The sequence below is a fragment of the Cynocephalus volans genome, chromosome 17 (assembly GCF_027409185.1).
Source record: "Cynocephalus volans isolate mCynVol1 chromosome 17, mCynVol1.pri, whole genome shotgun sequence".
NCBI classification, from domain to species: Eukaryota; Metazoa; Chordata; class Mammalia; order Dermoptera; family Cynocephalidae; genus Cynocephalus; species Cynocephalus volans.
The window spans coordinates 19,987,948-20,011,062 of NC_084476.1; the positions used below are offsets into that span (position 1 = coordinate 19,987,948).

The 23,115-nt window shown below is 44.0% G+C and overlaps 1 protein-coding gene across 3 annotated transcripts in view; it reads left to right on the top strand.

Moving 5' to 3' along the window:
• Positions 1-23,115, top strand: part of ASTN2 (astrotactin 2) — a 902,747-nt gene that overhangs the window by 178,896 nt on the left and 700,736 nt on the right. For all 3 annotated transcript variants that reach the window (XM_063082086.1, XM_063082087.1, XM_063082088.1), the window contains exon 3: positions 8,204-8,588. In XM_063082086.1, coding sequence (XP_062938156.1) covers positions 8,204-8,588 — 385 coding nt within the window. The remainder of the gene's footprint in view (positions 1-8,203; positions 8,589-23,115) is intronic.

Sequence of the window (23,115 nt, forward strand, 5' to 3'; positions counted from 1 at the left end):
GGGAAAGGAAATAGCTCGGGCAAAATCTCAGGACATTCATCAGGATCTGTGAGTTCCAATATGGTTGGATACTTAGCACCATCCCTGCTCTTTACTAGAAACTCAGTAGGTTTGGTTGCATGGATGAGTGAAGCACACATTTTGAGAAGGGTAGCTCTCGATTATCCACAAAGGAGGAGGCCTGGTTGAAAAGAACTTGAACTGTCAAACTGCCGGACTCGGCTTAGTCAATGGGAGGGGATCTGTTTCTAGTCGTGCCTTAGTTATGGTAAGGATGACAGAGTGAGAATAGTGGAAAAGGGGGAATAAAGCCTGGGAGATCATTCAACGGGTATTGAAATTACCATGATGATAATTCATTGAACTTTCAAAAGGAGAGAACAGAAGTGAGGTCACCAGGGGTGGGAAAGAAGGGGGGCATGGTTAGTGAGAATTTGGTAAAGGGTCACAAAAAATGATTACATTGTGTAAGGCTGAATATACTAATTACCCTGATTTCAGCAACATATGTTGCACACAGGTATTGATAATCAATGCTGAACCCCACAGACATGTCCCATCTCTTACGTTTCAATTAAAAGAAAAAAAAAAAGAAAACAGGAATACAGAAAAGAAAAAAAAAAAGAAAATAAATAAAATTATCATGATGCAAGGCAATGAAAACTGGGACATAGTACAGCCATAGAGTTGAGGAAAAATAGGTTGTGGAAGTCATTTTACAGTTCAAATTGTCAGGATTCACATGTTTTCTTAGCAACTTTGGAGGGTATTGGATGCATATTCTGGCTCCAAAACCATTTTAGGATCTTCTATGATCTTGGTGAAGTCACTCCCATTCTTTGAGTCTCAGTTTCTTAATCTGTAACACTAAGGGTTTGGACTATTTTCTAATAATCCTGCCCCCTTAAACAAACTGAGGCCTGAAAGGAGTCTTCTCAGAGAACTGGGAACCGCGGCCCCCTTCCCTGCTGGCTCTATCACCCAGCAAATGGCTAAAAGAGCACACAGTGGGTCCCCAGTCCTCAGTCATCATGGGATTGGCTGCCAGGGACCAGAAACAAGTGGCAAGAAGAGAAGGACATTACTTGGGCGAATATGCATGTTCACAGCTCTGAGGATTAAAGGCCCGTGTTCTTATCACTGCTGCACAGAGTATTATAAATCCAGCCTTAGAATACCAAATCCCCTTGCGGCTTGGCCATTGTGGGGGAATATTAAAAAGGCCGGAGACAGAAATAATCAGTTTCCGAATGACACATTGTCAAATAAAGCATTTCTCACATTATCCCTTTCTTTCCTTTCTCTGGCTCTTTCTCCCATGCCTGGATATTTTAACATTAAAAAAAAAAAAAATACATTAAAATGAGGCCCAGCTGAATAGCATCCTAAGTTTGACTTTTCAGAAGACTCTCTCAGTGGGGTGGTTCGGGGGTGCTTTTTTAGTTTTTATCTTTTATGCATTTTTTAGTTTTTGATATTGTGTATATAAGCAAACCAGTAGAAGCCTAGCACTGAGATAAAAGCAGAGATGTATGAGGTTTGATCAGGGCCCTGTGGATGCTGGGGTCAGAGCTAATACGAAGGCTTGTATTTGCATTCCTCTGGCAAGTCAGCCCGAGATTTTAGGTGTCTGGATGTTTATTAAGCAACTTCTCTGGGCCAAGCCCTGCATCTAATGCTGAGTAATTGGTAGAGTTGAATGACAGCTCAGAACAAGGAGAGGGAAAATGGTTGACCAGATGATTGGATCACAGCGCACAGCTGGGTAAGGATAACCATGTGGAATGCCAGGGAAAAGAGGACACCCCACCCCAACATGAAGAGGCAGAGATGCTTTGAGGAAGGGGTTACCAAGCACGGACGGCTGGGTGTGTGGAGATGAACCGGTGAATGGGAGTGTGTTAGTTTCCTGAGGCTTCCCTAACAAATTGCTACAAACTGGGTGGCCTGGAACAAAAGATATTTATTCTCTCACAGTCCAGGAGACCAAAAGTCCAAAATCAAGATGTCAGGAGGGTGTGATCCTTCTGGAGGCTCCAAGGGAAAATCTCTACCAGGTTCTGGTGGTGGCTAGCAGTCACAGGCTTATAAATGCATCACTCCATCTCCACGAGACCTTCTTCCCAGCGTGTGTGCGGGCATGTGTGTGTGTGTGTGTGTGTGTGTGTGTGTGTCCTCTCCTCTTCTTAAGGACACCAGTCATTGGATTTAGGGCCCATCCAAATCCAATAGGACCTCATCTTAACTAATTACATCTGCAAACACCCTGTTTCCAAATAAGGCCACCTTCTGAGATTCTGGGTGGAGTCAGTGAGAGATTTCTCTGGGCTGAGGGAGCAGCAAGGGCAGAAGAGGGAGTGTCACACTTTAGAGTAATGCTCACTGCTCAGCATGGCTGCAGGACATGGTCTGGCGGGTAAGACAGATGAAGCTTGTGGGGAGCTGAGGCATGAGAAGGAAAGCAGCAGGGACTCAGTCACAAAGGGCCTTGGATGCCAGGCTAGGAAGTCTGGACATTATCCTGAGGGCCCTGGGGAGCCAGGAAAGGGATTTAAGCAAGGCGGTCGAGGGTGAAAGGATTTAGTGTGGTACAGAGGAATAGAGAAGCTGAAAGAATGAGGCAGGTATCTGTTGACTTTCGCGGTGGCGGACCCTTTATCTAGACCTTTTATTGTCTCTTTTAATCCTTAGCATAATTCTTCACATTGCAAACAATCAGCCTCATATTAAAGGAATCCTGTTGCAGCCCAAGGAGGTGAAATATCTCAACCAGCTTGTCACAGCCAACAGCAAGCAGAGAAGTGGGGAATTACACACTGGCTTAAATGCCCCTGGACACAGGTTTTCCCATTATGCCCCTTTGCTCTGGGCATCTCCTATCCTCACCCTTGTCTGGATTCATTACGGAATCTGAGACTCACTGTCATTATAGACCAAGAGGAGTAGGCTGATCCTGCCTAGAGAGACTTGTAGTGGGGAAGGTTCCAGAAGGGATGGGAACATGGGAGCATGTTTTACCTTTCATCTGTTCCCCACTTCCTGCCTGACAGCTTAGTGAAATTCTCAGATCCATAAGGAGAAGGTATAAGGAATCACCCCCAGATCTGTACAATCTCCCACACACCAAAAAACCCCTAACTAAGAGTCTATACAGACCTGTACAATCTCCACCCCTGCCAAAAAAACCAAACAAACAAAAACAAACAAACAAAAAAACCCCTAAGAGTCTGGCATTCTTATTTTCTGGGACATGTAGCCGTGTCTCCAACCTTGTTTGTCCTGGGCTGCCCTGGACTGAGCCCAGCCCAAATCAGATTTGGCAGGTCCTCGGCTTGCCACCCCTTGGCCCCTTGGCCTCTTCTTAACTTGCTTGCTAAAAATCCACAGGCTTCTCCCTACGTCTTTTCCTCCCTCCGCAGCTGTCCTCTGCCCTGAAGCGTGTTCCGTGCTCCCAGGGCCTGCGTTTGCACATCGTATGTACTCACAGGTGGGGGGGGGGCTCTGCCTCACCCCAATTGATTGCTCCTGCTTTTCTGCTTGCTCACCATTGCTGAAGGAAGCCAAGAAAGAAGTGGGAGGACAGCCCCATGGGATGGGCCAGCGCTGCCATCTGTACCAGCGCAGGTTGACACAGAGCATAGGTTCTTCATTCTGAGTCCCTTACCTGCTTTCTTTGTGTGGAATGTTCCACCAGGACGGAGACAGCCAAACGGTTCTCATGGGCTCCTTTGTTGGGCATGGTACTCTTGGTTTGTAAGGGAGGTTGTAGCCATTTTCAGAATTGACTTGCACAGCAACTCTTTGGGTACCATGAATGGGAATTTTCCGGTATCACAGGTTTACTAGGTGCCAGACATTGAGCAAAGTACTCCATATGTATTACATATCACTTCCCTGAATAAGGAAGTTTTGACTCAATTTTCTAGATGAGAAAATTGTGATTCAGAGAAATTAAGGCCTTTGAGCAAGGTCTCCTAGCTTATATGTGGTAGCGTGAGACTATACCCAAGTCTTTGTGACCTCCAGTCTTTGCTGCTCTGTGTGATATATTTTTACAAGTAGTGGCCAAGTCCAATTTATAGATGAGTAAACTGAGGATCCATAAGAGGATGTGGACATTCCAAAGTCACACAGTGAGTAATTCTGAATTCAGAACCTTTGTCCTGAGTGCTCTGAAACTGTTCCCATCTCCATTTGTTCATTCTCAGGGTGAAGGAGGAGGGGCTGGTTGGAGTTGTGCTTGTGACATCACCCTAGCTGCTACAGTGCCTTGGGTGAGGCCCCCGAGCCCTTTATAAGCCCAGCCTGAGAGGTCTGTTTCAGTAGTCAGTGGCACAATGAGCCCCTGAACACTAGAATTATGCTGTGGCTAAGTTCTTACAATGAAATTCCATCTTTAATGGAAGCCACATGGTCAGCAACTCAGCTGGAGTGGGTGGGAGCTGAGCTCAGCGCAGGCTGGGGAGTGAGGACAGGGGCAGGGAGACCAGAGCCACTGGCCTGGGCTCAAATCAAACAGCGAGGCCAGGGGCTAAAGAATCGGCAGGTCACTGAGCTAAAGGGACCCTAAATCTCAGTGCCTGCCAAAACAGGGGGTCCCTCTGCCACCTCCTTCTAGAATGTTCCTATGCTGGGAAATCTGCACCTGAAATTGCCTAGGTAATTTGACTGGGCATAAGTGAGGCTGGGTAAGGGCTAATTAGGTCTTTGCTACTCCTGCTGCTTTCCACCCACAGTTTTGAAGTCATTCTGCATTTACTTTGAATTTTAGCTGCACTACCTTGAGCAGATGATCTCCTGTCTCTGTGCCTCAGTTTACTAACTTAACATAGGACTACAATGTCTAACACAAATAGTTGTAAAAGTAATCAAAAGAGTGTATATCAAGTGTTTGGTCCAGATGAAAAAGGGTTTGAGGACCCAAGGCATAGTTTGCAGAATAGACATTCTAGGGCAGAAGGTCAAGTCATTCATTCATTCATTCATTCACTCATTCCTTTGTGCATTCAACATTAAGTGTACACTTGCCAAATGCTTTTGACAGTACCGTTGCCTAGCAATCTGTGAGTAGTTACCTTGTGCCCATTACTATAGTAAGTACTATATAAGCATCCTATTTAACCCTCATAATGACCCAATGAGGTGGCCCTTGTTTAATATTGAATATTGCCTTGTTTAACCCATGAGAAAAGCAGGGCTGTGAAAGATAAAATGACCCAGTCAAGGACACAGTGTCTAAGTAGAACCTGGACTAAAACCATGTCAGTCTGAGGCCAGTTCTTAACCACTCTGCCAAATACTGCTGGAAGTCTCTTGAGGCAAAGGATGGGGCTTCCTGACTTTCACGAGCTCCTGGTTTGGATTTATGAGCCTATCCAGGACTGCAGGGGCTACAAGGGATGGGTTGTTGAGATGCGGGGGGAGAAGGAAAGGGCAGTAGTGGTCACAATGGATGAGTTGAAGTTGGTTAGGCCTCCTCTTTCCCAGGTCAGCGTTGGTCTTGGAATCTGATAACAGGATCAAACAACCACAGGGCTGAGTCAGACAAGGAGATGCCCCCAAGGGCATCAGTGGGCAAGAATGAAAAACTTCCCTGGAGGGCAGCCTCAGACTGTGCCCGATCACGATCAGGCTTGTGTCCTCTTCATGCACTCTCACCTCCTTTCCCTCTTTCCCTCTGCCCCGCTTCGGTTGGTGATCATCCCTACTCTCTGGCTGTCCAATAGCCCATGGCTGTGCAGTGGAGACCTGGGGTCTGGTCAGAGCTCCACCACTTCCTGGTCTGTGGAACCCAGCTAGACCTGGGATTAAATCCTGACTGTGTGACTTTGAGCAAGTTACTTAACCTCTCTGAACCACCTTTGCCTCGTTTATATTCCCATCACTTAGCCTTGTCTTGAAGATGAAATAAAATAGCATTACATAAAAGTTGTAAGGAAAAGGTCAGCTGTGGTGTTTATCAAGGGTTAGTATTTTGCTCAATCCTTTTCTCTCTTTCCTCTTCTTTTCTATTATCTTTCTCCTTCTCACCCCTCTTCCTTTCCTCCCTGTATCTCCTTCCTTATTTCTGATACAAAACAATAACAACAAGAGCAGCAACAACAACAAAAACAGACAAGCAATACCATAACTTGTAAACACAGAGCACTCACAATTGTATGTTCTATAGAGGCAAAAATGATCTGCTCTTGTTCTTCTAGCGCTCCAGAGGTGATAAACTATATATACACACGCACATTTGACAGACTATACATACACATGTATACATAAATACATATGTGAGTACTTATAGCTTTGTTTTATTTGTGTAGTTGTTTTTAAATTCTGACATCCAGTAAAACCTTCCTGGGATCCCGAAGAAGCTCACTTCTTGAGTAAAGGCAGGGCTTTGGCCCCTGCTCCAGTGTTAACAGCCATACCTGCATACCTGCCCACGACTCAGCCTTCTGGCCCCCACTTCCTACTCCCAGTGGAGGTGACAAATTCCAGCTTGGTAAGCTGTGGGCCTTGCAGGAAGTACATGACATCTTTCTAATATCAATGTAGCCAGCAGGATTTTAGTGAATAGTGTTCTTCTTGGCCTAAATAGGTATCCTTAACAGCAGTCACCTTTCCCCCCAAGATAATGTATGCAAGGTTCACATCTGTCATCTTTGTTATTTGCTGCACAGGTAGTTATCAGACATTGTCCTTGCCTTCGATCAGATTGGAATCACGGAGAAGTAGCCAACCACATAGGTAGAGTTGAAAGAATATAGGCTTTAGAATTAAAAAACAAAACAAAACAAAATAAACACAAAAATGACGCTCAGATCTTGCTCTGCTACTCACTGTCTGAGTTTCTGAGTCTCTTGATTTTTCTGAGCCTCACCTTCTCCCCCGATATAACTAGTGTGATCCTTCCCAATTCTGGGGATTACACAGCAGGGACTCAACAAAGTGGCTTCCAATCTCCCAGACATGAAGCACAATATAAATTGAAGAAAAGAGAGATAACTGATAAGAGCCTACCTATCAGAGGTGCCTCTGGCTCAGAGCAAATGAGGAAAAAGGTCAAGAGAATACAGTACTTCCACTCCAAGCCCTTGGCAGGTGCCGTGGAGCATACAGACATGTTTTGGAAGTACCCCTGACCTTAAGGAACTCACAGACCAGAATACTTCATGAATCGCATGAATCATGTGAGATATGTTCACATTAACACATTATATATAAACACATTAGCTTATTTCACATCAATATGTAATATTCAGACAAACATTTAGGAGTTGGGTGTATTAAAGAAAAATAAACTTCATTTTACCTTAAATTTCTTGCTTTTTTTTTTTTTTTTTGTGACTGGTAAGGGGATCTTAACCTTTGGCTTGGTGTCATCCGCACCGCGCTTAGCCATTGAGTGCACCAGCCATCCCTATATAGGATCCGAACCCGCGGCCTCAGCGCTCCCAGCACCACTGCGCTCCCAGCACCGCACTCTCCTGAGTGAGCCACAGGGCTGGCCCTACCTTAAATTTCTGATTAAACAAGTGCTAAAATGGTTCATTTTCATTCATTCATTCATTCATTCAAGGAATATTTATTAAGCACCCAGTTCGTCCCAGCCCCTTGCTGAGAATCGGAGATTAAGAGACTAGTGTTTTTGAAAATGAAGAAAATATAGACGATGCAGAAATGAAGTTTGATTTAAAAATGCCATCTTACATTTGCAGCAGGATGGAAGAAAGGCTACTGTCTCTTGAGGCCTCAGGGAGCTCAGACTAGAGATGAGGAAACAACGCTGAGACAGTGTGAGCAACTGTACTGGGTCACTCAGCTCATGGGAGGCAGAAACCGGATTCAGACATCCCTTGTGGAAGCCACAGCCCCAACTCTTCCCAACATTTAGCTCTGACATGACCATCATCTATCTTATTTGCTCCTCATGCCAACCTTATGAAGCATGAAAGGCCTGGGTTCTTCCTCATCCTTTATGCCTGTGAAAATTAGATTTGGAGAAGTCAAGCAGTTTGCCCAAGGTCACATAGTTTGTTGGTGAAAAAGCCAGGTTTGGAAACAGTGTCTCTCTGGCTTCAAAGCCATGGCTGTTTGTCCCTGAGACTCTATGAAACAAACCCAGAGACATGGGTTGAGTGTGATGGACAGGTGGGGCCTATCGTCCAAAGAACAACAGCCCATTTGCTGTCCTCCTTCCTTCCTGCTCCAGGGTGGTCTCATCGCGCTGCTGCTGCTGCTGCTGGTGTTCACTGTGGCACTGTATGCCCAGCGGCGCTGGCAGAAACGTCGCCGCATCCCCCAGAAGAGCGCAAGCACGGAAGCCACTCACGAGATCCACTACATCCCATCGGTGCTGCTGGGTCCCCAGGCGCGGGAGAGCTTCCGTGCCTCCCGGCTGCAGACCCACAATTCTGTCATTGGTGCGCCCATCCGGGAGACCCCCATCCTGGACGACTATGACTATGAGGAAGATGAGGACCTGCCCCGGCGGGCCAACCATGTCTCCCGCGAGGACGAGTTTGGCAGCCAGATGACCCACACCCTGGATAGTCTGGGACGGCCAGGGGAAGACAAGGTGGACTTTGAGAAGAAAGGTGAGTCCTCCCTGCTGCATTGCATCTTCCAGGGGGCATTTTGGGGAGCTGGGGAGAGGCACATGAGGCAGGTGGGGACACAGGCTGTATCTTCTGGGATAAGCCATTTTATATTTATGTCCAACCACTTTGCTGGGTTGTCAGAGTTTGTCTTCTCAGGTCCTTCAGAAGTGACAGGAGGAAAAAAAAAAAGAGAGAGAGAGAGCATCAGTGCTTCTGGAGTTGAGTTTTGAGGGGCATCAAAGATATGCAGCCCAACATCCCTCCAGTGTTTCTTGATTACTTCCCTTGACAGCCTTCTCACTCCTTAAAAGAGAACCCATCCCATTTCCAGACAGTACTGACTATTAGAAGGTTTTTTTCATTTTTTTTAAATTATATATACATGTGGGGTACAACACTGGTTTTCAATAATTGTGTAGAATGTGTGGTGATTAGATCAGTCTAGTTAGCTTATTCAGCATTACACTATTCAATCATTCTTTGTGTCCATTAACCAATTCCTCATTAGTCCTTCTCCCTTTCCCCCTCCCCTCCCCTTTTAGAAGGTTTTTTCTTATACTGAGTTAAAATCTGTGTCACTAGTCCTTCATGTCCCCAAAGAAAGTGATCTGACCTTCCTTCTCTAAGGCAGCTCTCAGAAAATTTGAAAGAAGGAAAATGCACCCTGTTACTTCTAGAAATCAACCTACATAAACAACTGCAGTTTCTTCAGTTAGACTCACAAGATATATTTTTCAGATATTTCACAATCCTGGTCACTGTCCTCCAGATGGAGATTCTAATTTTTCACATCCTGGAGTGTAACACCTGAGCCAACACTCTTTTTCATCAAAGTAGTCACTCTGGTGCTAAGGAAAACGGGGCTTTTAACTCCCTCTTGCCAGATGTTATGCTTCTGTTGATGCAGCTTGGGATCATGTTTGTTGTTTGCAGTTATTGCTGGCTCATATTGGACCTCCTTCCCTCCATCCATCCTTCCCTCCTTTGCTTCTTTCCTTCCTTCCTTCCTTCCATCCTTCCCCAAGCTGGAAGGAAGTACATACTGTTGATAAACAATCTGCAGTCAGGAGGCAGAACGATGTAGATACCAATTTTCTCATCCACTATTACTAGTGCTGTGACCTTACACAAGTCACCTACTCCTCTCCCACCAAAGTGGCATGATGCTAGTATGCACCCTTGCAGAGCAGTCGGGGACCTTAAATGAGGTAACACACGCAAAGTGTCTGGTACACAATGTTCCCTATACATTGCTGTTATTGTCATACAGACCATCAGCCTTCCAAGTGCTTACACTGTGCCAGACACTGAGACAGACCCTGGGATAGAGGTGAGGAAAGCAGGACCTCTGCCCTTAAAGAACATTACAGAAATCTTCCTGGGAGATAACTTGTGGAACATGGTTGGGGAGGGATAGAAAATGAAGGCAAAGCTTGAATAGAGGCCATCATCTCTCTGTGCCACACAGTGAGGATGTGGCAGAGCCGAGGTAGGGACCCAGATTCCAGCCAAGACTACTGGCCAGAAAGAACCTGTTCTAGATGGCTGTTGTTCATGCTCAGAACAGGCCACAGGGCATTGCAGTGAGGCCCTGTTTCATGGAGAGTTGGTACTTCTTGAAGAGAATGCAGCCTTGCAATTTCAGGTACTGTACATTTCACCTGCCCGCAAACCCTCTCTGAGTTAATCTCAAAGATGGGGAGTAGGTGACTGACGAATGCATGACTGAGACAACACAGCGGGTAGAGTTGTGCTGGATCCAGAGGGTGCACAGGCTGCTCCTGAAAAGTAGAGGAAGGTGCTCATGGCCTCCTCTCCCCAACTGGTTGCTCTAGAGCCTGAGTACATCCAGACCTACCACCCCATAGTGGCTTACAGATGACTCTTCCCCTTGTGTTTTCTTGAAGCAGAATCTTTTCAAGCAACAACAAAGCCAGGCTCTTATTCTCTGAAAGGCCAACACTAGCATTGAAAAGCACAGAACAGAAGCTGTACAGAGAGTAAGTGGTGGGTGCCTGAAAAATAAGAGCCTCGTAGAGTGGAGGCCAGTGGACTTGGACTTGGATTCCACCGCCAGCTCACTGGCAGTGTGGCCTCGTGCCGATCTCAGCCACTCTGTGTCTCCATGTCTTTACCTCTTGGGAGAGGACCATAACATGTCTCTGTTGTGGGGTGACCTGGGCATAGTCATGAGTTTTGTAAGAATGGGCAAGCATTCAAAGGCCAGGCAGTCCATATAAAAGTGATCACATAGCACTTTGAAATTATAGTGCCAAGGGCTAATCCCACCTGCACATTTTATACTTAGAATTGCCTTTAAATTTACACTGCTTCATCATACTTGAGCTGTCTCAACCTGCTTTTTACCCTGGACCACCAAGTAATAGAGAGGAGAGTTTGGAGGTTGGAGGGAGAAAGTTTTATTATAAAGCAACAATAGTTTGAGGTCCCAGGCCTCAAGAGTAGTGTACTGAGCAGGGGTCATGGTCAGCTGATACACACTGGTGTGGCCATACCCTTTCTTAAATATCAGAATTCCTTCTGTGCTGGTTGATAAGTTGTTCACTGCCCTGACCCCCCAGCATCCTCCTGCTGTCTGTCCAACAGACAGGGACTCCCCAAGGAGCCTCCTGAACTTCCCACTATCCAGCAACAGTGTGGCTTTGGGACACTACTCTGGCAGTATGTTTGCATCTTTTCTGGCTACTTAGTGCCTGTGACTTAGAAGTTTTCAGGTGTTGTGAATATCACCCATGATGTCACCTTAGCAAGTGGCTGAGAATTCATGCCAATATGTGACCGCTTAGTGCTGTTTGGTGCATAACAGAAACTCAATAATACATTTTAATTCTGATTCTCCTTATTCCTCTTTAAATTTATGTTTCCCTTTTTTGAATGGTGTGCATAGAAGTACAAGGAAATTGAAAAACGAATTCATTTCTTTATCGAGGAATGAGGTAGGAACTAGATAAATGGATATTGGGTTTTCTTAATTTTGTTTTATTATTATGAAAGAAATACATGCTCTTTGTAATAGTAGGAAGGAAGGAAAGAAGGAAGAAGAGGGACAGACAGAACAGGGAAGGAGGGAGGGAGAAAGGAAGGAGAGAGAGAGAGAAAGAAAAATGAAGTCTAAGTTGCATAAAGCAACAATTACAAGTCTTACCCTGATTCTTTCCCACTGACAGGACCCAAAGGATAATCCTCGGTACTAATTTGATTTACATTTTTCAGCATTTCCCAATTACACAATGTACATATACTAAGAAGGATATATGTTTGTGTATATATACACATATGTGTGTGTGTGTGTATCTATCTACTTGTATGTATACACACACACACACATACATACACACACATACCTCTAGGTATATACTAATGGGATCATCTTACCCACATATATCATTTTGCAACAATTTGATAGTTTACTAAACAATGTTTGAAAAATATCTTTTGAAGTCAGCCATGCATACCTACTATATCTTTTGTATACAGTATACAAAAGGCTGTATAGAATCACATAATGTGAACATACCCACCATACCAAAAACTTACTTTACCTACCCCTGTTGTTGGCCATTATCTTAATTTTCTGTAATTACCATGAATCAACAAACATTCTTGTATATATAGCTAGGTAGATAGGAAGAGAGATACTCTTGCAAAGTATAAGAAAATAAAAAATGTGAGATACTTCTGTAGGACAGATATGTTGCCAAAAGCAGAATCAAAGGGTACACGCATTTGTAATTTTGGTAAATACTGCTGTATGTATTTGCTTTAGAAATCTATTTTATACTTTCAAGAGGGACTACATATGATCTCCCATACAGATCTACACAAACAACCCTATCACATTGACTATCGTCATGGGTCCTTCTGGTCTTTAAGCATATAGTTGCCATCATTTTACATGTGCAGTTTTCTCTTTTGATTTTTTAAAAATTAACATTGATTCGAATTCCTTTTTTTGTCAAAAGTCAGTCCCCATCAGTACCCTGAGTAATGCTTCTTTTGGTGAAGTGATGCAGAATAAAGGCTCTGCTCTCCTGCCTCAGTTCAGAATCTAGGGGAGAGGAAGGAAAGAGAAATAGCATCACATACCAGCAGTGGCCCATGGCGATAGATGGGAAGCGGTCGTAGTCTCTCTGACTTGGGACTAGTAGGCTGAATCTTGCTGTTGCTCAGAATTGCAGTCCAAGAAGTCTCAGAGTGAGTGGGATGCTTGTTGAGAGGGTGAGGAAGAAGGGGCTTTCACTGTATATCTATAAGCCAGCTGCTTTCTCACACGTCACCTCATTAAGCCATTTATAATTAACCCTGAGTGGAAGATGGTTGGAGGTGTTGGCTAGGAAACTATTGCTGCTGTTGCTGCTGCTGCTGCTGCTGCTGACGACGACAGCTGATGTTCTAGTACTCCTTTGGGAAGTTTCCATGAACCATGTCATTTACACCTCACAATGACCCTATGAGATATGTACTAGTATCGCCCCACTCTGTAGAGAAGAGGACTGAAGCAACTTGTTCAAGGTCACACAGCTGGAAAGTGGCTGAGTTAGGTTAAAATACTAGCAGGAGAGCTGTTGTGGTAAGGGGCAGAGGTGGGATTTTAATGCAGTATACCATACTGAGATTTATGATCTTTGGGAAGGTACAGTACTCTTGAAATCCCAGAGATAGCTAAAGCATAATGACATGAGCTTGCTTGACCCAGAAATCTGGAAATAAACAACAAACAAATAAACCCCACAAATAATTAACATTGTTCTCTGACGCAGGAAGCTGCCACATAGTAATTCTGAGCTTTGAAATTGTCAGAAGGGATTTAGGGACAGGGAGATCCCATTGTTTTGGAGTGTTTTGAGTGGTCCCCAAAGGTGTAAGGAGCTCATGTTTGGTGTCAACAGAATCAGTCTAGGGTGTCAGAAACTGAGAAGTTGTGAATTAACTCACTCTGCTGACACCCCCTGTGAATGTCATGTAAATGTCATCTTTGTGTAATGCTTTATGAATTTTCAGAGCTCTTTCACAGTCAACACCTCATTCAACACTGTTATCTTGGCAGTCAAGCGCCTTCATACAGAGGCTCCAGCCTAAGTTTCCAGACCCCTCAGCTTCACCCCTGTCCTCCCACCGTGTGCCCATCCATCCCTCTTCAAGCCACTTCAGTCTTTCTGGCATCCCTACAAACACCGTGTCCTCACTGTCTTTTTACTAGTCACCTGCTTCCATGCTTACACCCCTTATGCATTCTCCACACAGCACTTCATCTGTAGCAGTCACTCTGGTCATAATAGTCTCATGTTTAAAACATTCCCAGAGTTCTAACTGCACTTGACTCCTATGCTCCAGCCACAATGGCTACCTCTCTGCTCTTCAAACATGCTAAATTCCTTCTAACACAGGCCCTTTGCATAGGCCATGATTATTTTGCCCGGAAAAAAAAAATCCCCTCTTTTCTTCCCTTTTCTGTCATGGTATGACTGACTTCTTATTATTCTGGTCTCAGCTTAAAAGTCACTTTGTCAGATAAAGCTCTTTTCTCTACATGGGTTCTCCTCTTTTGTCCTTTTTCAACTCTCCTGTTTGTTTCAATAGTACTTTTTGTTATTTGAATTTATTTATTAAATATTTGAGTTATCTTACTAGACCGACTGAGAGTTCCATGAGATTAGGTACCAGGTCTGTTTGGTTCATTCTGTATCTAATACATTGCCTGGCACATAATAGATATTAATAAATATGTGTCAGGTCAGTAGATGGAGGAATGGATAAATGAATGAAGGGATAGATGAATATCTTAGTGTCTCCACAGTCTGGCAACCTCTACATGGACTCTTTATGCCTTCTCTGCACTGGACAAATCTTGTTTAGTATTTTCAAATCAACAATTTGTTGAATCTTCCCATCTGCCCCATAAAGAAGGTATTATCCTGATCAAAATTTAGAGATTATTTCAGTGTTATACTGCTACAAGTAATGAAGCTAGAATTTGAACCTAACTTTGTCTGTTTCTGAAACCCAGGCATGTTCTGTAGATAACACAATGTGCATTAATCCTGTTCATTTATTTGAACAGGAGAGGTAGGACATGGGCTTAGATGCTAGCAAGCTAAGTCTCTTAAAGCTGTGTTTATCCAAAATGTTGAACACCAACCACAATAAGAAATATGTTTTATGCTGTGGCCCCACACATATATATGAATGAGTGTGCGCACGTCTCTAAAATAAGTTTTGCAAAAGAATGCATATCCTTATTATATGTGGCATGCTTTGATGTTTTCTATTATTTTTATGGCATATTTTAAATGTCCATGTGAGCTACTGAATTGATTTCACAGTATGTGAGAGGGTTATAACCTGAAGTTTAGAAATCTGCCCCTCAGAGAGGTTAGTAAAGTGCTGGGAGGCCCACTGTGGGGACAGTTGCCTGACCACTGGATCTGGGCTGGATTCCTGGAGCAGCTCCTGGACTGGAAATCTGGAGGATAAAGATAATTTGAGGGATTCAGGGTGGAGGGTGGATGGAAGAAGTGGAAATGAGGTCTGCGGGAGCAAGGGCTTTATGTCTTTCCCTCACCATCCTGCTGCCAGCCTGTTGGTGTCTTTTGCCTAACCGTATATTCCATAGGTTGCACCATCTCCATATTTTTTCTTGAAACTGCTCAATCTGCCCTTCCAAAGGATCCCTCCTTTATCTTATTTTCTTAGGACACTCTATCCTTCCTCCAAAAACATCCCTCACCCTCTGCTCCCCACGTGGGAAACAACCCCATTCTTTCAGCCACACCTCTCTCTTCCTGGCTGTCCTGGAGCTCCAGATGGAGGTTTCGGAGAGCAGGGGAAACTCACGTACTTACAGCAGGTCCCATTTTGACAGCACCTTGAGGTTGCTCTGGGGCTGTGTGAAGGGCAAATGGGAGAGAATGGGCAGAACTGCTTTAACCAGAGCAGGACTGCTTTAAAGTGCTTCATACCTTGGCCTTCAACATAAGATGATCCTTGAAATGTAGGTTCTCTAGCAGAAAATGAAAAAAAGTTTGGAAATGACTTTTCTAACACCAAACTGCCCTGACTTCTTATGTCAAGCGGCCTCTCCCCTCTCTTTGTTCAAAGCACTTTTTGAATTCTGCATTGTAAAATGTCCCCAAGGGTAATTGGTGCCCCCTCTGTCTCCTAGGTGCCTTCATCAGACATGGCCAGACACAGAGCGTGACAGGCTGACACACCTTTCCCTCATTCATTCATTCATTCATTCACACTCTCGTTTGCTTCTTTAGGAAATGTTGACAAGCACCTACTATGTGCCAGAGACTGTGTTTAATGTAGACATACAAAGCCAAATAGGAAATAGTTTTCCCCTAGAAGCTCACAGTTTGGAAGGGTATAAAATGGTAATAGCTGCTTTATTTTATATGGTTATTTGACATTTATAGAATGGCTTCATAAACATTATATGATAAACTGAACCCTTTTGAGTGACAAGGAACCTTGCTCTGGCTCAGAGAAATTAAGACTCTTATCCACGATACACAGAGAGTTTGGTGGTGGAATTATACTTATAGCCAGGTCCCTTGGGTTCAGTCAAGTTCACTGCTCTCTTCATTTTGCCACAGTGTATCTAACCCTGCAGCACCCCACATCATTTAGCAAACGGCTTGTTACATCTGCGTGTCCCTTCCCCTCTTAATCTTAGAGATCATAAACTCCTCCTCTTTGCAAGTATTCAAGCAAAACTATGTTGCTGTCTGTCAAGGGTGATGTAGCAGGCTTGAAGATTAGACACAATTTAAGTAATTATTTCTAATTTTCAGAATGTAAAATCTAAGTTTAATGTTTCCTTTTCATTTTCTTAGAAAACAAAGAGGGCAAGATCTGTGTGGGAAAACAGGTTTCTTAGAACTAGCCAGCCTGGAAAGTATTCAGAATTGAGTTTTCTTGTCTCTCTCTCTCCCTTTTTTTTTTTCTCCCCCAAGCAAATGACAATTGCAGAATGGCAGAGAGTTAATTTTTGCTTTGGTTAATTTCACCGCATGAAGGAGTTGGTAAGACCATCCAAGACCAGACCCTGGCTCTGTGGCTTTTTCGCTGTGGGTTCTTAACTCTCCTCGTCTTCTAGACCTTGGCCCTGGCATCTAAACGCCTCAGCTCAGGCAAAGCAGAGGAGAGCAGTGCCTCCAAGACAGGAGCTTGGCATCCCCAGATAGCCATCCTCTGAGCTGTCTCCACACTCGCTAAAATAAGATATAGACAGAGATTTGTCATGGGATCACAAACAGGAATGTCACCAAAGCTGTCACCACGGCCCCTTAAAATGTCACTTCCCAGCATTAATTGCCATGATAGCAAAACAAACGGGTGTTCTCTGAACATTTGCTCTTCCCGCCTCCTCCCTCATGAGCCTCTTTCCATCTCCCTATCTCCTTTCTCCCTCCTCCCTGGGAGCCCCCTCCTTTGTATCTCCGGGGACCCTCAGGGCATTCTGAGTTGATTAGTCTGTTCCAGGCAAGGCAGGCCCACCGCACAGTGACAGATGAGGGTGAAGGAGGTTTGATAAAAGTCAGGGGCCGAAGAGACTGTTTCCTGATGGATCAGAGTGGGAACAATTTCCCAGCAGTCAAGGGTCTTTGTATCTACCGTCCAAGCCTCCCTTGAAATGGCTGGAAATCACTCAGTAGGGGACTGACTGTCACAAAGACAGTCCAGAGCAGTTCAACTGCAATGTCTCCTACAGGGAACCAGCCTGCCCCTGGCTTCGATATCTTCCATCTACCTTGGGTATGCAATAAATCATCACCATTACCCAAAATTATGCTCAGTCCTTATTTTTCCTAATATTTCCCAATTACAAAAGTTATGAACACTCATTGTAGAAAACTTAAAAATAAAGAAAAGCATGGGAGTTTCAAGATGGCGGCGGCTGCGGCGGCTGGCGCGGAGTAGCTGAGGTGGAAAAGGTGGCCACTGGGCCTCAGGCAGCCGGGAAACTTGTGGACCTTCCTCTGGCCATCTCTTAAGGGAGGACTGCTGCTGCTGGCCGGTCGTGGGGGCTCAACGCCACTTTGCCCCCGGCAGGAGAGGCTGCCTCATTTACAGGCAACAGCTTTGAAGTGTGGAGCAGGAAAAGAACTGATTCTTAGCTGCAAAAGTGAGTCTTGAAACAGGGAACACGGCGCCAGGGCTGCTGTGGATGCAGCCAGGATCCCGGAGGCTGGGGCCGCACTGAAGGCGGCCAGCTGCCCTATTCAGGATTCGAGGTTTCAGGCCGGCATTAAAGAAGATTCCTGGGAGCGCCCGAGCGGCGCCGCGACTGAACAGCCCGAGGCGGCAGCGCCGAGAACACGGAAGGCAACAAACCAGAGACAGAGCGAGCGCCCGACCTGGCACAGCACTGTGAGTGATCCCTGGCACAGCTCTGTTCGGGGGGTGAATGCCCACGCGGCTTCCGCCTGCACCACCAGGCCACTCGCTGCCCCGGTGCTGCCTCCATTTTCCCAGGTGCGGGCAGCTCTGCCCTGCTCGGCCATCACTGAGCCCATTTGCTTGGCCTGGCGCGGGGCTTTCCGGACCCTGCGGGCCGACCTCCTCTCCCACTCCCTCCGCGGTTCTCTGGCAGGACTGGGGGTGTGGGGCGTCCCGACCAGTTTTGGGAGGGCTAGGAAGTACGGGCGGGCCGACTGTCACTCCACCACACCCTGGACTCCGGCCCCGGTAAACTTCCTGTTACTGGGAGGCAGATACCATCTCTGTGACCACCAGTTTGGAAAAAAGCCTAACGAATTTCTGGTTGGGAATAGTGCGGTAGGAGAGTTCCCAGGTCCGCTTGAACCTGCCGGAGAGCAGGCTGCAGGCGGGCACTAGACTCGGTTTATACCGGGGGGATACAAAGGTGAACAAGACCCGAGAAAGATCTACACAGTGCTACAAAGGCACCCAGAGAGACCGGTCGTCTGTGCCTAGCAGAAACCTGGTAGACTTCCTGGGCGAGGCGGTGCTGAGCAGGGTCTTGAAGGCCCAGCTGATAGACGAGGGGTGCAGAAGACACGCCCCAGCCCAGCACAGTGTGCACAGAGGGGGGAGACGTGCGGCCAGGGAGGCGGAGTCTCGACAGAAACCACACACCCGGTGGGGTCGCCACTGCACGATCTAACAGCCTGGGCCAGAGCACACGGAACGGGGAGAAGTCCTGTACAGAAAGTGAAAGCTCAACAGAGATCACACACCCTGTGGTACGTGATCCACCAGCCCAGCAGAGTACAAGCTGACCAGAAAGGTGGATCCCCGGAGAAGCCCAAGACCCGAGGCAACCACACACACAAGACACTAGAGGCCAACTGAGCAGTCACGGCGGGAGCCATACCAAATTGGCAACCACAGCAACATCCTAGTTAGCCATTAGTCTTAAACCGGTGGACTGTGAAACCCCCTGCAACAATGAATAAACACCAAAAAAAAGACACCAGAAATACAAAAAATCAAGAAAGTACACCACCAAAAGTTAATAAATCTCATACTCTAGATCCTATAGAACAAGAAGCCCTTGAAATAACTGACAAGGAATTTCGAGTGATAATTCTAAGGAAACTGAATGAGATACAAGAAAACTCAGCTAGACATCATGATGAAATGAGGAAAAGTATACAGGATCTGAAAGAGGAAATATACAAGGAAATCAATGTCCTGAAAAAAAATGTAGCAGAACTTGCTGAACTGAAGAAGTTATTCAGCGAAATAAAAAACACAACGGAGAGTTTAACCAGCAGGCTTGTCGAAGTTGAAGAGAGAACCTCTGAACTTGAAGATGGGCTGTTTGAAATAACACAAGCAGACAAAAAGAAAGAAAAAAGAATCAAGGACATGGAAGAAAATCTGAGAGAGATATCAGACAACCTCAAGCGCTCAAATATCCGAGTCATGGGTATTCCAGAAGGGGAGGAAAATGGAGATTCCATTGAAAACATATTCAACAAAATAGTGGCAGAAAACTTCCCAGGTATAGGAAAAATCACAGATCTTCAGATCCAGGAAGCTCAACGATCTCCAAACGTATTCAACCCAAAAAGGCCTTCTCCAAGACATGTCATAGTCAAATTGGCAAAACTCAGAGACAAAGAGAGAATCTTAAAAGCTGCAAGAGAGAAGCGTCAAATCACCTATAAGGGAGCCCCAATCAGGTTAACATCAGACTTTTCATCACAAACCCTAAAAGCTAGAAAGGAATGGGATGATATTTTCAAAATACTAAAAGACAAAGATTGCCAGCCAAGAATACTCTACCCTGCAAGGCTATCCTTCCGAAATGAGGGGCAAATAGTATATTTCTCAGACAAACAAAAACTGCGGGAGTTCACTACCACAAGACCACCCTTAAAAGAAATCCTCAAGGGAGTACTGGGTTTGGTTCCTGAAAAATAACTACCACTGCCATAAAAACCTAAGAAAAATCTAAACCCGCTAGTACAATAAAAATGGCATTCATGAAGAGAAAACAAGCTAACAAAAACACTATCTACAACCTAAGGAACCAACAAACAAAGAAACCAAACAGTAAATCAGAAAGCAAGGAACAAAAGACACCTAAGACAACCAAACAACCAATAAAATGCTAGGAATAAATCAACACCTTTCAATAACAACTCTTAATGTTAAAGGCTTAAATTCCCCAATTAAAAGACACAGACTGGCTGACTGGATCAAAAAGCAGGACCCAACTATATGCTGCCTACAAGAGACCCACCTCACCCATAAAGATTCACACAGACTAAGAGTGAAAGGATGGAAAAAGATTTACCATGCAAACAGAAAAGAAAAACGAGCTGGAGTGGCTATTCTTATATCTGACAAAATAGACTTTAAACTAAAAACCATAAAAAGAGACAATGAGGGACACTACTTAATGATAAAAGGACTGATCCATCAAGAAGACATAACAATCATAAATATGTACGCACCCAATGTTGGAGCAGCCAGATTTATAAAACAAACTCTATTAGACCTAAAGAAGGAAATAGACACTAATACCATAATAGCAGGGGACCTGAACACTCCACTGTCAATATTAGACAGATCATCTAGGCAAAGAATCAGTAGAGAAACACAAGATCTAAACAAGACTCTAGACCAATTGGAATTGGCAGATATCTACAGAACATTCCACCCAACAACCTCAGAATATTCATTCTTCTCATCAGCACATGGATCATTCTCCAAGATAGATCACATATTAGGTCACAAATCAAGTCTCAATAAATTCAAAAAAATTGGAATTATCCCATGTATCTTCTCAGACCACAATGGATTAAAACTAGAAATTAATAACAAACAAAACTCTGGAAACTATACAAACACATGGAAATTAAACAGCATTCTACTTAATGACATATGGGTCCAAGAAGAAATCAAGCAGGAAATCAAAAAGTTTATTGAAACTAATGAAAACAATGATACATCATACCAAAACCTGTGGGATACTGCAAAAGCAGTATTGAGGGGAAAATTTATTGCATTAAATGCTCACTTCAGAAGAATGGAAAGATGGCAAGTGAACAACCTAACACTTCACCTTAAAGAACTACAAAAACAAGAACAATCCAATCCTAAAGTTAGCAGACGGAAAGAAATCATTAAGATCAGAGCAGAACTGAATGAAATTGAAAACCAAAAAACAATTCAAAAGATCAACGAATCAAAAAGTTGGTTTTTTGAAAAGATAAATAAAATTGACAAACCATTAGCATGGCTAACAAAAAAAAGAAGAGAGAAGACTCAAATAACAAAAATTAGAAATGAAAAAGGCGATATTACAACTGATTCATCTGAAATACAAGGAATCATTTGAGACTACTATAAACAACTATACGCCAACAAATTTGAAAATCTGGAGGAAATGGATAAATTTCTGGACACACACAAGCTCCCAAAACTGAACCGTGAAGACGTAGAAAATTTGAACAGACCAATAACAATAAAGGAGATTGAAGCTGTTATCAGAAGGCTCCCAACAAAGAAAAGCCCAGGACCAGATGGATTCACAGCAGAATTTTACCAAACATTCAAAGAGGAATTGACACCGATTCTTTACAAACTATTCCAAAAGATTGAAACGGACGCAAATCTCCCAAACTCATTCTATGAAGCAAACATCATCCTGATACCAAAACCAGGTAAAGATATAACCAAAAAAGAAAACTACAGGCCGATATCCTTGATGAATATAGATGCAAAAATCCTCACTAAAATACTAGCAAACAGAATACAGCAACACATACGAAAAATTATTCATCACGATCAAGTGGGATTCATCCCAGGGATGCAAGGTTGGTTCAACATACGCAAATCAATAAATGTGATACACCATATTAATAAACTCAAACACAAGGACCATATGATCATCTCCATAGATGCTGAAAAAGCATTTGATAAAGTTCAGCACTCATTCATGACAAAGACCCTCTATAAGTTAGGTATAGAGGGAAAGTATCTCAACATAATTAAAGCCATATATGACAAACCCACTGCCAATATCATCCTGAATGGGGAAAAGCTGAAAGCTTTTCCTTTAAGAACAGGCACTAGACAAGGATGCCCACTCTCACCACTCCTATTCAACATAGTGTTGGAAGTACTAGCCAGAGCAATCAGAGAAGAGAAGGAAATAAAGGGCATCCAGATTGGAAAAGATGAAGTCAAACTGTCCCTGTTTGCAGATGACATGATCCTATATATCGAACAGCCTAAAACCTCTACAAAAAAACTGTTGGAATTGATAAATGATTTCAGCACAGTAGCAGGATACAAAATCAACACACAAAAATCAGTAGCATTTATTTTCTCCAATAGTGAACATGCAGAAGGAGAAATCAAGAAAGCCTGCCCATTTACAATAGCCACCAAAAAAATAAAATACTTAGGAATTGAGTTAACCAAGGAGGTGAAAAATCTCTATAATGAGAACTACAAACCACTGCTGAGAGAAATTAGAGAGGATACAAGAAGATGGAAAGATATTCCATGCTCTTGGATTGGAAGAATCAACATAGTGAAAATGTCCATACTACCCAAAGTGATATACAAATTCAATGCAATCCCCATCAAAATTCCAAAGACATTTTTCTCAGAAATGGAAAAAACTATTCAGACATTTATATGGAACAATAAAAGACCACGAATAGCCAAAGCAATGCTCAGCAAAAAAAATAAAGCTGGAGGCATAACACTACCTGACTTTAAGCTATACTACAAAGCTATAATAACCAAAACAGTATGGTACTGGCATAAAAACAGACACACTGACCAATGGAATAGAATAGAGAATCCAGAAATCAACCCACACACTTACTGCCATCTGATCTTTGACAAAGGCACCAAACCTATTCACTGGGGAAGGGACTGCCTCTTCAGCAAGTGGTGCTGGGATAACTGGATATCGATATGCAGGAGAATGAAACTAGATCCATACCTCTCACCGTATACTAAAATCAACTCAAAATGGATTAAGGATTTAAATATACACCCTGAGACA